Source organism: Pterocles gutturalis, unplaced genomic scaffold (assembly GCF_000699245.1).
Source record: "Pterocles gutturalis isolate BGI_N339 unplaced genomic scaffold, ASM69924v1 scaffold29928, whole genome shotgun sequence".
NCBI classification, from domain to species: Eukaryota; Metazoa; Chordata; class Aves; order Pterocliformes; family Pteroclidae; genus Pterocles; species Pterocles gutturalis.
Window position 1 is genome coordinate 1 of NW_010123932.1, and position 14,775 is coordinate 14,775.

The following is a 14,775-nucleotide window of genomic DNA, read 5'->3' on the forward strand; positions in this document are numbered from 1 at the left end:
TACTCTCCAACAGCTCAGCACCCAACATTCTATTATGACTGTACAGAGGTGGGGTGGGGGAATGTATTTTTCTCCCAGTTACTTCCCAGTTACTTCCCTGGGCTGACCTGGTTAGAAAAATACAGGAGCATCTAATAAATTCTTTGCATTCTTTGCCTGGATAAAGGAGGTATGAGACAAGAGTCAGGGAGCCTCTCTCCAAGGAAAGCTATGCCTTTACAAAATAAGCAAAACCTTTTTCCTCTACCATAGGAAATGGAAAGTGCAAACTAATAGTTTTGGCAAGCTGGGATCATTTCCAGTACAGGAGAAAAGTAACTCATTTCAGGGCACATGAGTGAGAAACAGCGAGCATGAAGTTGCTGAGGATGCATCCTTCTACCTGTTCAAAAGACAAGCCAGAAGCTGCTATCTCCCCTTATCTGTTAGGTATATACATGAGGATATATACATGAGGGGAAAAAACTGGGGAAAAATTTCCCCATCTGATTTGGCTTTTTGGTATTTTGTCCTTATTTTACATACACAAAAGGCCTACATAACAAAAGGCTATAAAATGTCAAAATGTGTAATTCAGAGACAAAGTTCAAGCAAACTGTAAAGACAATCAGGGAATCATCTTAAACTAAAATAAAATCCAAAACAGATCATTCACAGACCTGTGGATGGGGTTTTTTTACCTGGACATTTGTCACATCCAGTTAAAACTTTCCAGCTGATTCATGTGAAGTGCTCTTATAATAAATCTACCTTATGTTTGATAGCCACCTGCTTAGAATTTCCTACTAAGTAGTAATGAACTGAAGATGGCCCTGGTTGCCTGTCCAGGCCAGCCACCTGTTCAAAATTCACCAGCAGCAAGGATTAAAGTAAGACTACAGCAAGCACGGAGTGATCTTCCCTGCAGCCCTAGATCTCTCATCTGCTGCAGACTATTTGCAAGCTTTCTGGGCCAGAACTCAGCCTGTTCCCCAACACCAGTCTAAATCTAGGGCACTCATTTATACCTCCACAAAAACTCATTGCTATGAGTGCCAAGATCTAATTTGTTAATTTCCCTTGTTTTACCGCTGTATTGCTCTAAAGAAAGCACCACAAGAACAATTATGTATCTTGTTTGGCTTAGCAAATGCAATCACTGTTCATAAATTTGCTTCAGGAGCTAAAAAAAAAAATAATCTGACTTAGATTCCATATATACAGGTGAGTCACAAAATTTAGGAAGTAAGACTTCCAGAAGTCAGCATGTACTTAACCAGTTGGTTACTTTCGCACCGATCTTGGCCCAGGAGCAGAGCTCCTCTTCACATCTGGAGAGAAGCAATACTGCAAATCTTTTCAACACTTCCTTTCCCCCTTCATCCGTTTTCCCCTTCTTTTATGGCTAGATCCCACTGGGGCTTTTCCAAATTGTAAAACAGGATATAAAGTTAAGATTTCCCCCGTCATTCCCCTTCTTAGATTTCTACTCCTATCAAAGCCAACTGCAACTCCTTGATCAATCATAAGACTGAAAGAAGATTCCAGAGCCAATTATTTTTAGCTGAAGAACGCAATATAAACTCTCCAGGGAACTCATGGCCACGAACAAGACAAAAGGAGAAAGCCTCTGCACTCCCAATAAAGGCAGGATTTCAGTATTTCCATGGATAATCAGCCCTCAGATTTCAAATCAATGCGCTCAATTTTAATTACTCCAAAATGTAAATTTCTCATGTAGCTTACCGCTTCCTTGATAATTTCAAAGCGTTTTTCATCAATCTCAAAAGTAGCCATTTTCTCAATGATCTTCTTGAGCAAGATATGTTGCTTGTCATTATAACCTTTTACAGAAAGCTATGGAAAAGGCATATAATTTGATTTAAATGTGGAAGATAAAAAACTAAAACAATTACCAAGTCTTGTATAATCCAATGAACAATACACTTTTCAATACTTACACTAAATTCAAAGTTATTCAACATTAACTCATTCTGAAATAAAACTCCTTTATCCACCAAAAGATAACTCATGAATGCAATATTGCTTATTGACCCAGGTGTTATGAATGCAGAAAATTATTGTAATTTCATGTTGATGTAAGCAAATTATACTGGGAATACAGATTTTTAATGATTACAACTATTGAGTCCAGTCAGTAAACTGTACATTTGGAGCACTGAAATGGTTTTACTCTAGGTTTCTCATTTTAGTAATGAAATCTAGATTCATGGCCTTCTTAAATATTCTGTCCAATTTACTTTTAACCTTGTTTCATCTTTATCTTGTTGCTCAACAAAACCCCAAACTTACTTAAGTGGAAATAAGCAATGCTAAAAGAAAAGGGGTTATTGTCAACAGCAGCACAATTTATAACCAAAATGGTGCTGGGCTGAAACACCAAAGTAGTTAGTCTGCTATCATAATGAGATATTGATCTGATTATTTTGAAAGTATACACAAAGTAAACTTGGTCATTTAAAAAAAGACACAGAAACTTAAAAATTACTCTATGATTGCATCAAGCCACAGAAAATATGTCTAGTGAAAAAAGGCATTTGAACGTCTTCTTTTTGGGGGAAAAAAAACTTCAAAAATCTGGTATCTCAAGATAGGAATTTAATTGGATTTTTGCCATTTAATTATTAAGGGTAAGACAAAATTTTAGGACACAAATGAACATACAGGTGAATTCCTGCTTTCAGGTAGGAAGAATTTTTTCTTCTATAGTTGCTGAAACATACCTGAACCATAGATTTGAAGAGAAAGCTATCATAAATGGATTCATGACAAAAGCTGATATTCTAAACGAGCAGACACCAACTGTTCAACAGTCGCCATGGGTGACTGTTTTCAGTGTAGCATCTGTCCTTGCTTCAAGTATCAACATCGCGCAGTTATGCTTATTGACTATAACAGTTCACACGACAGAGAAAAAAGAACACTAGAAGTTCCCAGATATCAAAAAGGGGTAAACTGATATTAATATGTGACAACAGAATCTTTACAGCAGAAGAACATAAAGACCCTACAAAAACCAGATAATATTTAAAATAACTCTCAACTTCTAAAAATGAAGAAAATGCCACACTTTTTTTTTAAGGAATTAACTCTGACCATCAGCAAGCTTTGAAACTGAGAACAGATAACCATGTTTCCAGTAAGTTAAGTGAATGCTACCAGGAAATAAGATCTGCACTGGATAAAAAAAAGAAACTGCAACACTCTCTTTCATACAGAAAATGTAAGGACAATATACAGTATATTCTGTTACTAAGATGCTCTGGAAAACAATATTTCTACAGGAAATTTCAAGACACATTTTGGTATAAAATGATCGTTAGTAAAAGCTTTTAACAGAACTTCAAGAGAGACAATTAAAGTCTCCTATCATAAATCTTATAGAAGCTGATTAAGAAATAACCATTTATCATAATATCAATATTTGTCAAGTATTGTCAGCACTTTAAAACAGATTATAGAACATGTAATAAAAACAAACACTAAGGAAAAGCCATAAATATCCAGCATTGCATTCTAATGAACACATGCAGAATCCATTTCCACAGCTCACTACAGCAGAATTAGAGAATTATATGTATCTGTAAAGTTGAGATGCATTCAACAGAAAAGTTAATCTTTTTATATAGAAACCAGCAACAGCACTTTCAAGATTATCATGCAAGCAGGTAAAAATGTGAAATGGAATGCAACAATTGCACTGCACACATGTTCACAAGACACTGCAATCTTAAACGGGTCACTCACTACTGATTAAAATAAAGTTTTGCTTTGCCTTTAATTAATGAGATATATGCAAGGAAAAAAACATTAAACAACTCATTTAGAAATGCAGAAGTCAAATGTTTTCTCCAAGCTCAACAACTCTCAAGCTGCTTCATTTTCTCCTGTGTTTTTTTCTTACTTACAAGTATTGCATTCATTCCTGATGCAATGCCATAGACCAAACCTGAGAGGCGTGCTGCATATGTATACTCTTTTAAATCATCCTTCAATAACCTGATAAATAGGTATGTCATGTTGCAATGGAGAGGATCAGCATAAATGTAGCGACTAACAAAAAGAAAAACAAAAGAAATGCTTTGATACCTCAAGCAGTGACAAAGTAATGGATGAAGAAACATGACTGAAGAGTATGTATATGCAGCCTCATGATAAGTAGTTCTTGAACAGGAAAGCTGAAGTGTACCATTTATTTAATAGCATGAAAAGGGGAACCCCAGTCAGAAAGTTTTTAGTAGATATCTGACAAACTGAAATAAATATGTAAGCTTGGATTAGGGTTGCTTTTTCCTTTTTTTAAAATGGAGGAACAAATCTTAAAACTAATTAATTTCATGAATGATATAAAAATAAAGAAGAAAATTTGCTTAATATGAATGGAAAGATTGTTGAAGACTTTGAACAAAATTCAACTTCAAATTAAAGAAAGGATGGTTAATGACCAAGATCAAAAGGAGTAACAGCCTTAGACTCATTTTTTAAAGTAGAAGTCCTTCCATCAATCAATATAAAAATGTTGATGAGTGGAAGTAGTTTTAAGGTTCTAAGCTCTTCCTTGATTTGGGTACTTACATACATCCCATAGATGGTATTTTGGAGATCATAGTTCAAGCCAGCTAGTTCTGCTGCATATGCATACTCGTTGAGGGAGTCCTTGAGTAGTTCAAGGTACAAATAGGCCATGTTACAATGCAAGGGATCCACGTAAGCAAATGGGCTGGAAGAAAATGTTGAAAGTAAAACATGCAGTTTAAAAATATTTCTCAGTTTATTTTGGCCTTTTAAGTTTGATCTGAATGAAACAATATTTACTGCGAGTATGCTGATGGATCCCATACCCATGGATTCAGCATACCTGAAAGTAATTATTTAACTTATGGTTTGATCAATGCCTGAATATATTGAAGATTCCAAAGACATTCTCTTATTTGTGTTCATAAATCAAGACACACTATATTTATTTTGCTGCAGAGCCACAATTCACCAGGAGTAAAAGAAACAAAATACACCCTGAATAGCCAACATCACCTAACAGACTGAAACTAAAGCCCACATACTGAACAATATTTTAATTAATAATTCTACACTATCAGAAAACAAAGTAGTTTCTATTGTAAAAATTAAGAGATTAGCAATTTGTGGTACGAAAAATATGCAGTACATGCTAAATTCAGCTCAGGAAAGAAGTGTGGGGTATCCATTTTCATACCACCATAATTTTTCGTTACATTTTAATGGCAACAACTGTACAAGCTCTACTGTTGCTTTAGAAGCATTCGATCACATACAATACTGTCGCAAATTTCTCAAAAAGAGAAATGCAACTCAAAGACTCAAGCCATATTTCACAGAAATAATCAGCAATATCTGAAACAATCTGCTGTCAGGGTGTGACTTGCAATTCAAAGCCATGCCATTTGCATTTATTTTCCCTCAGCAGTCACTAATGCTCATATTCAGAGACACGTTATTCTGCTATTATACGTTTCTGTCTGTAAAGCATGGTGCGTCATAGTGTATACCAACATTAATGTAGTAAAAGAAAGACCACGTTGCCACAATACACATGCTGATAACTTTAAAATACATTGCATTGCAAAGGTATTTTTAAGAAGGCTCCTAGTAGTTTTTAATAAGGCCTTGACTTCTCCTTCATTTTAGATTAAGGAAAGGAAGCATGGGAAAAGCAGAGCCTTCCATAATCTGAAATCCTAAACCTAGGATGTGCTTTTTTACTACCACTGGGTTAATTATTCTAGGCTTCAGCTTGTGTAACTTAAGCAAACACATCAGTTAAAAAAAAAAAAAAAAAAAGGGACTCTGCCATTTGCATTTCTCCCTACAATAAGAATTACCCCAAACTGAGCAATTTCAATATGCACAATGATGCAAATCCAATTAATATTTTTTTAAAATTCAAACTGAATTCAAAGCAAGATGGAGGTTAATCCTATGTTATCATAAACTTTCCTCCAAACTCATTATATTCTTTTCCATTTTGATACTAGAATAGAGAGAAAATCAGAGTCATTACTATGTCCATATCAGCTATAACTTCTGTATACTCATTTAGCTGGCAAAGGCCAACAGGGAGTTTTGAAAATAAGGAAGACTTTATTAATCTTCAAACGAAAAATAAGAGAAAAAAATTATTATGACACTGTTCTGGGAGTTGCTTCTATTACTGACAACTTTGTAAATAAATGCTATTTCTAGTTTACCTTTTTTTGACTAGACTTGAGGAAGCAGAACAACTTAATCTCTGATAAGAGTATTTGAAAAATCTTAAAGTCTAGTCTTTTTCCCTTTCAAACAGAGCTGTAAGTGACATAGCTGGAATCAACACTGAAGTGTTGATCCTGGGTTACCTTATGAGCAACTCAAGTTGAAATATTTCTTAAACTGGCAGGCAGCAAGTATCCAGTTAAAAAATAATTAGCATTATATTTTTAACATCCATCTCTCTAAACCCTGGGAAACTTGAAGTGCAAAGTTTATGACTACCTTCAGAAAGTTTTCAAAACAACAGCACATTACATTGTTATTTTGCTTCCTTTTAAAAAAAGGATACTTGTTAACTTCTTAAATCATAACTCATACAAAAGCAAAGCTTATTACCATCCTTTAGGCTGTATGGTAAGTCCTGTGTCAGAGGTTTTTACTGTGGCGTTACTTCCAGTGCAAGACTTGTGCCATGTAAGGATTTTCAGTTTTGGAATAAGGCAACTCCAAGAGTTTATGTACTCAGATTGCTCCTATTCGATTTTTATGTTTGAATACACTCATCAACTTCCTCTTAATTCATCTACACAGCACTTGCTGCTATAACATCTGTGTCAGGAATTCTTTCAATGATTTGTGATGATCAGGGCTGCACACAGAAGAAATCCTCCTAGTTTTTTCTATCTTACCGAAGCAGTCTGTAGAGTGAAGAAATTATTGTAATCTGCTACAAGCTATCACGTTCTGTTCCAGAATTGAGGCTAAATTTTTTTCTGAAAACCCATATTATTAAGATGGCTTTATTCACCAACTCATTTCCTATAATGACCATCAGCATGACTAGTCTTAAAAGAGGGAGAGATTGACAAAGAATCTTTCTTAAGTATCAAAACCAGACAAACCTGCTTACAACTTCTGGAGATGATACACCAAAACATTGTCAAAAACTCCTCACATCTGTTCATATAAAATTACCATCTTATTTTTAAAGAGGAAAGAACTTTCACTTCCAACCCTAAAAAAAAAGTCAGCTTTCCACCTCTAAGCATTCCTAAGAGGAGAGAGGCAAATCATTCCCTTACATTAGCAAAGCTCAAGTACTTCTGGCTTTTTAAAAGGGGTCACTGAGATGAAAGTACAAATCTAACAGGGAAAGACTATCACCACATATATAGTTGAAGATGTCCATGCTCATTGCAGGAAGGTTGGACGAGATGACATTTAAAGATCCCTTCCAGCCCAAACCATTCTATGATTCTATGATATTATGTGTATATGTGCATATTTACACCATTGTGTGCTCTACAACTAATATATTTTAATCATTCGTAAACTGGTATAGAGATTGGATCACTCATAGTTCACGTGGAATTGATCAAAAAAAAAAAGCCCACAACTGTATAACAAACTCCATGTCCATCAATAAAATCCTATTTTGGATTTTGGCCAAATATAGTACAAAGGAAAGCCACAAGGTATGAACACAGAAGGCAAAGTACTGCAATTGTTTTTCTCCGAATAAGAGACGGACAGTTACCATTTTGATCTTCCATTTCCTGACACACTGAAGTTGAAACAGTTGTAATGTTAGCCTTGTGGAAACACCCAGGCAACCTATCTTCCCCGACTAGTACCAATGCCAGTACCAAGATCTGACACTCTGAAAAAACCCTCTAAAATTCTGCCAATAAAAATTTCAAGTGGTCACTCAAAACAAGGACTCAACAGTGCATCTATAAGCATCTATCAGAGCCCACAGAATAGCCTTTCCAGCAATACCTCCAAATCATTTAACTGGGCCAAACAAGGAGAGTTCCTGAAATTATTTTTGCTACCAGTGGTCTAACACAGAAACAGCTGCACTCTAAAGACAGCAGTATTTTTAATTCAAAAGTTAGAAATTATTACTTGAAAGGAACACCAAGAAGGTACACCACTCTCATGCTCACTTAAAAGATAAATTTTCTTGTGATTAAAACAATGCAAGACCAGAATTAACAATACAGCACTTTATCATGCATCTTGCGGTGAGAATCATAATCTAAAAAAAAGTCAGTTGTTGGTGTCAGTTAAATAAAATCCCACCATTTTAAGCACTTAGAATTTTATACTGGTTTGCATTATACAAGTTAAAACAGAATTTGAACCTAAACCCGTTACTGGAATAGCATTTTTTGAAGAAAACACTATCTTGAAATAGTTGTGATTTAGTAACTGATTAAAAATAATACACATCCATTTTGAAAGAGGTATATTGCAATATGTAGTAGGTCCTACTGGCAGACGTATTTCAGGTATAGCAAATAAAACATAGAAGAAAACTTGTTTTAAAAGTATTTTTAGATAAACTTTTCCTGATAAAATAGATGGAGCACCTCAAACTGCTTGCTACTCAACTACTGCATAACTTACATAAGCCTTCCTGCTACCGGTATCTTACTGCATATTCCCAGGTAAGGACAAATGTTTTAAAGCCTCAGTACATGCAAGGCAGTTTTTGGCACAGAAATGCAGATTCCCAACAAACAATAAATTTTTGGAGAGCAATTTATGTGATATACTTAACATTGCATACCTGAAAAATTCAAAGTTGAGACAAGCTTTTGGCAAAAAAAATTTGTCATCTTGCTTGAACCATAGTTTGCTCATAGCAGTGTCCTGTGTCAAGAAAAGAGGTTTAAGTTATCTAACTTAACTGTAATATATTACACTACTTCAAAAAAAAAGGTCTCTTCACCACTTCAAATCTCAGTTTAGTGTTGTCCCCTTAATTCATATTCTAGCTAGAGACATTTGTGTATACATCCATCTATCCTTATTGAAACTCTCTTCTCTTCTTACCATATGTCACCTTAACAAGCAATAAAATAGCTGCTGCATTATGAATCATCTTACAGCCAAAATGGGAACTACTAGAAGCAGAAGTGATAAAAGACACTAAATGGTAAGCTTCGCAAAATTGCCTCCTAATGCTAGGGAAAACGTACCATAATGCAGCACTACACCAGCATATAGTTACATGTTTTAGACTAAGAATATAATTGTGTACTTAATGCTTTTAGTAAAAAATAATAACGCATTGTATGTTGTTTTAAAGTAACGCTCGTAACAAAAAACATATACGCATTTAGAAAAAGTAGTAGAACTAGCTGGAATTTAGTTAAAAGATCTGCGACCAAATTTTTTAGAATAATCTCCCAGTAGAGGAAAGAATCTACACAACCTCTCTTACTGCTTTTTCTCCCACAAAGGCTGTGAAATAGATACTCTGTTCCAACACTAATTAACTTTATCTCCCCCAACACCTTTCTTGAAATTGCTATATGTAAGAAGAGAAAACTTTTAAATGCAAAATTATTTCTCTTTCTCATATATGAGAGCAGATGTTCTTTCCTTCTCAGGGATTTGGCATGGTATTTTCCTCCTCTTTTTTGCACAAAGTAAGTTAAATCTGATCTCTTACAGCACACCTTCCTCTACACAATATTTGACTCACACTAAAAAAAAGCCAGATTACAGCTTCTCTCTGAGACAACAGAACTTCTGTTCTGTTAAATTGCTACTACACAGTTTAGAATACATTTTACATCAGGGACAGAATAATAAAGAGCAGAACTTGTCTGTACTACTGGAGACCCGATCCAATAGCTGGAGGTAGCTAGCTGCAGTCCACTGTAACAATTTGGCCCTCGGGCCAAAGCCGATATCCTAACTGCCCTCTTTACGGAGGGTTTTTCAGGGCAAAACATGCTAGTACAGCACAGGTGACCCAGTGACATGCTGACAGTAAAAATGGCCATCCTGTTCTTGCACTTATGTTCCTGTCCCTCTCTTTCACCACAACACTGGTCCAGTCCATAGTAAGGTCACTTAGGCATATAAAACAGCAGAAAAAATAGGTTTTTTTGTACAGCTATCTATGCTGATTTAGTTCTTGCAACGTTTTGCTGTGGGGTCAGACAAATGCCAGTGTCCACAAAAGGAAAATGAAACAGACATACAGCTGGAGAGAAAATAAAAGAGGCGCAGACAAAACAGATAATGCCTACTTCAAGTACAGTTTAAAAACATTTTCCCTCAGAGAATGTATTTCAAAGGGAAAGGAAAAACTAAAAGCAAATACATTTCTAAAACAGCAATGCTTTAAAGCAGAGCTTTTGTGTGGACCAATTGCCTAGATGCTACAGAGACACTGAAGGATCATCAAGTTTCTGTAGCAAACCAATTAGCGTTACTTAATAGAGTTGTAGTACGCGTCCCTGCTGAGGTTTAGAGTTTCAGTTCAGGATCAAGATAAACGTATGTTCAAAGTCTTCCTCTGTTAATAATACTGCTTCAAGTATTAATATCCTGTGCAGAACAAATATGTTTTTCTGAAGGATGTCTTTGCACTAAGGTAGACTCATATTAATCCAGCATGCAAACAGTAATCCTGAATTGAGTATTCAAACTGAAGCACAACATGTAATTTCAGAAGACTTTTCCTACTTATCCTCCAACTCAGCCTAGAACAAAGATGAGCATTAGCAAAGACAACTACGCTTTAGTAGTGAGAAGTAGTTTGTAGTAAATTTTATGTACTCAGAAAAACTGAGATTTGCTAAACGTATCAAGATCATTAAATGATGCTTCCAGGAGACTGGAAAGTAATTTTTATTTACATCTCTCTCTCCCTTCTTCCATGCAATCGTAAGTTTTTTCCATACACACTTACACAAGAACAGCCTTGTCTACATCCTTGACTTACTGAACCCTGCTCAAAAAAAAACATGTAAGAATGGCAGTCACCCTTCTGGTGAATAAACAGCCTTAATACTACTTCTATCAATTGTTAACATGCTTTCAAAAGGGTAAAGAGAGTTCAAGCTGTTGGTAGATTCATTTTTGTAGGGACCCAAATAGTCACAATCCAAAGTTTAGCAAGAATGAACTTTCTACTGTCTTTCTAGCAGTATCTTTAAGTTTTGTACTTTTTAGTTTGTTATAGTTTGAAATATGACTTGATCTGTGTTTTAAAAACAGACAGGAATTAACTGCTAACTTCCCAGAAGGTTAGCTAGCAAACAGAACAAATAGAGATAGCTTACCTTGACAAGGGCAGGGTACTGTGTCGCATCTTTTTCCAATGGCAAAATCTCGAAGTTAGTAGGAATGAACTCATTCTTCATTGGAAGCTTGAATTTCCCGTTCAGGTCGGCATTTTGCCATTTCTAGATAAACAGGGGAAACAATGAGACTAACTAGAATTTGTTTAATTCATGGATATATACATATTTATTTTATACTATAACCAAATATTTTAAAATATGTTCCTCTAGCTTAGGTGTAAATACTATTAAGATAACAGAGAAAGAGAGGATATCTGGGAAACCAAGTTGGAACAGGCTATCACGAGGATGAAGTGTTCCAAGGAGGAAGACAAGAGATAAAAAAATAATTTTGAAAAAGTTTACAGCAGAGTGGAAGGTAGTTCTACGTCTTATCTTTTCTGTGAACTACTGTGAACTCTAAATGAAGGCATTCAACTAAATACATAAGCAAAAATTCTAATCAAGAACATGGGTATGTACAAGCTAAAGGACGTGAAGTGTTCCTATGCAATGTCTGTTCCAAGCATGCTCAGCAGGTCCAATTTATCTCTAGGGTGTATTTTACAGCCATCTCTTCTTAAAAGGATACAACAATAAGGAGTTTCAACAAGGATTTGTCCACTTCCTTTGTTGGAGTTTTGATTTTTAGAAGCTCATTTCATTGTCAAAATATATGCATTTTCTAAGTTGCAAAAATCAATTTCAGAAATACAGTTATGTATAGCAGTTGTATAAGGATTCCTTTTTAAGAAGATATTAGTTCATTAACATTTAATAGAGACTTTAAAGTTTTTTAAAGTTAATGCTTACATTTTTAAGTAGCGACTGCATATTATGGATATTTTATAGCAAAAATGGTATAACATTCCCTGCACTTAACATGGTTTTAAACCATTTTAATATACCTGTCCTACATAATAAATACCTGAAATATAAAGACTAATATAAGAGCCTTTTTCTCATAATATTAAACAGAGTCATTGTACAATTGTCATGCTGTGTAGAGCAGCAGATTTAAGTTCTCCCTCCAACTAAATGGAAAACTAGACAGAATTTACCACTGTCTTTCACTGGTAGGTAGTAGAATATATTAAATGTTTGAACGTGCCTTTATAACTTCATCAGAAATTGCTTCTTGTTTGTACTGTGTTCCATACCAGTCTTCTGTCCGATCAGTTTTTCCTTCAAAAGACTTGGAAACTATTGCAACTCTGAAAACAAAGAGACAAAGCACTTTGGCATGAATGTGTCTACGAAAAAAAAGATTGCGAGAAATTATTTAGGGCACTATTTCCATTCCATCAGTAGAATGCATTTCTGGAAATGGTCCCTGGACAATTACAGAATACATCTGGATAGGAAGTGTGTGTATATATATATATATCTATTGAACAACCCACTAAGGTTAACCATGAAATCAGGTTATTAGCGTCATTTAATTTACTCTTTTTCTAAAGTGTTACAACCTAGAGTTACACACAATTATTGCTGTATGCAATTTCTACTTTTTAGGCTGTCTTTTTTCCAGAAAACATAGAAAGCAGTCCTTGAGATCTTCTGCACAATTAATGAAGCAACTACAAAATTTTTCATACCACCTATATCAACACTCAAGATACGTGAAAATACTGAGCATAGAAATTTTATTCCAGACTTAGCGTTTTAGATTACGCTACTGCAGTTTCACTCTACCATTCATAATCTGAGAGTAAGAGAGTTTCTTCATTTTGTACCATTCTCTCATTCACACTTCAGACTGATACCTCTTTTTCTGCCTTTTTTTTTTGGGGGGGGGGGGGGGTGGGGGGGGAGCGGGTAGCAGTGCTGCTTATATATGTGAGGGGAAGGGAAGAAAAGCAGAAAGATTCATCTATTCTACAGTCAATATAACAGAATTAATACTCAATTAGAAACCTAAATCATAGAATCATAGAATATCTCAAGTTGGAAGGGACCCATAAAGATCATCAAGTTCAACTTCCTGCTTCTCACAGGACTACCTAAAACTAAACCATATGCCTGAAAGCATAGTTCAGATGCTCCCTGAACTAAAGAATACACCTGAAGAAGAGGAAATCCTGAACAAAGAAAACTATAAACTTATCAGTATTTTTTCTGTAGTCTTCATAATAGGTATCAAGAAAACTCCTTTAATTCTTTTTAACAATCTACAACACAAAAGGGTATTCAGTAGAAGTAAGCTGGAAGCTTAAAGGGTAAATAGATGTTTCCACAAATTCTGAAATGGTCAAAAAAGGTCGCAGAATTACCTCGTACATACATTTAACAATCCCTAGATGCTGAATAGCACAGTAACAAACTCTGTCAAATCTTGTGCAGATGGTTAAAATGCACACTAAAACATAAAAATATATGCAATGTATGCTTTTTAATCACAATATATTCAGGCCAGGAACACTCTGTTGTGTATTTCTAAAATGCAAGGCAAAGTGGGGAGTAAACCAAAACAGGCATATGGATGTGCCTCAAACTATAGTATTTTACTTTACAAATATGTTACCGGACAATACCCTTGGGATGAATTTTGCAATACACTGAAATGTTTAAATATGTGGACTATTAATATTGTAAATGCCTGTCCTCATCCCTCCTTTTTCATCTAATGTTTACCCATAAATGAATACATGATCTAAGAAGGTTGAAGAGGATTCTGATTTATTTAGTTCTAGATTCCCCTATTATGAAGATTTTGAAATTATTAATAATTTAATCATTGCCGTTCGAGTAGCAAGAGAACAATGGGGTAAACAGCCACCATTAGATGCACTGAAATACATGACAAACACATCTTTGAGTCCCATGGGACTGTAAAGACACACTCTCTAGCAATGGATTAAAAAATTCCAGCAGGACTTGCACCACAGATAGTCTAATTTTGAGACAATATTTTAAATCAGACACACTAAGGAGTGGCAAGCAAATCTCGTGTTTCAGGAATGCAGCTGTCCTCTGGGTTGAAGAAGTAAGAAATTTTTACTCCTCACCTTTGAAAGAACCACACCATTAGCATGAATATGCACATACATACACATGCACAAAACAACCCCTGCTCCTCTGCAAAAGTTACCCAATATCCAAACCAGAAAGAGAATATCCATCTTTAAGAGACACATTATTTCATCTCTCATTGCAAACAGCAATAGAAATGGTTAACATTTTTACTGTGACTTCACATAAAATGGTTTCATATCTGTTTGCTTATTACATCTATTTCATTTTTTACACAAAAGGAACAATACTAAATAAATATTCATCAAAGAACTAAGCACTTTAATCCTAGAGAATATTTGTTCTTGCAACACAGCAGACACTAGCTCAGTCAACAAGGTGAAATCTATTAGACATGGTTGTTTACACTAAAATGAGCTACAGAAATCTCTATTACGTTTTGCATTTTAATTTGGACAGCTGGTGAGCAAAAGCTCTATCACGTACCAAT

The 14,775-nt window shown here is 35.1% G+C and overlaps 1 protein-coding gene across 1 annotated transcript in view; it reads right to left on the reverse strand.

Moving 5' to 3' along the window:
* Positions 1-1,653: 1,653 nt before the first annotated feature.
* LOC104457986 (insulin-degrading enzyme) overlaps positions 1,654-14,775 on the reverse strand; it is a 36,435-nt gene continuing 23,313 nt past the window's right edge. Inside the window, exons 11-15 of the mRNA XM_010078111.1 lie at positions 12,424-12,526; positions 11,313-11,435; positions 8,801-8,883; positions 4,576-4,720; positions 1,654-1,836 (exon numbers count right to left, since the gene is read on the reverse strand). Coding sequence (XP_010076413.1) covers positions 1,654-1,836; positions 4,576-4,720; positions 8,801-8,883; positions 11,313-11,435; positions 12,424-12,526 — 637 coding nt within the window. The remainder of the gene's footprint in view (positions 1,837-4,575; positions 4,721-8,800; positions 8,884-11,312; positions 11,436-12,423; positions 12,527-14,775) is intronic.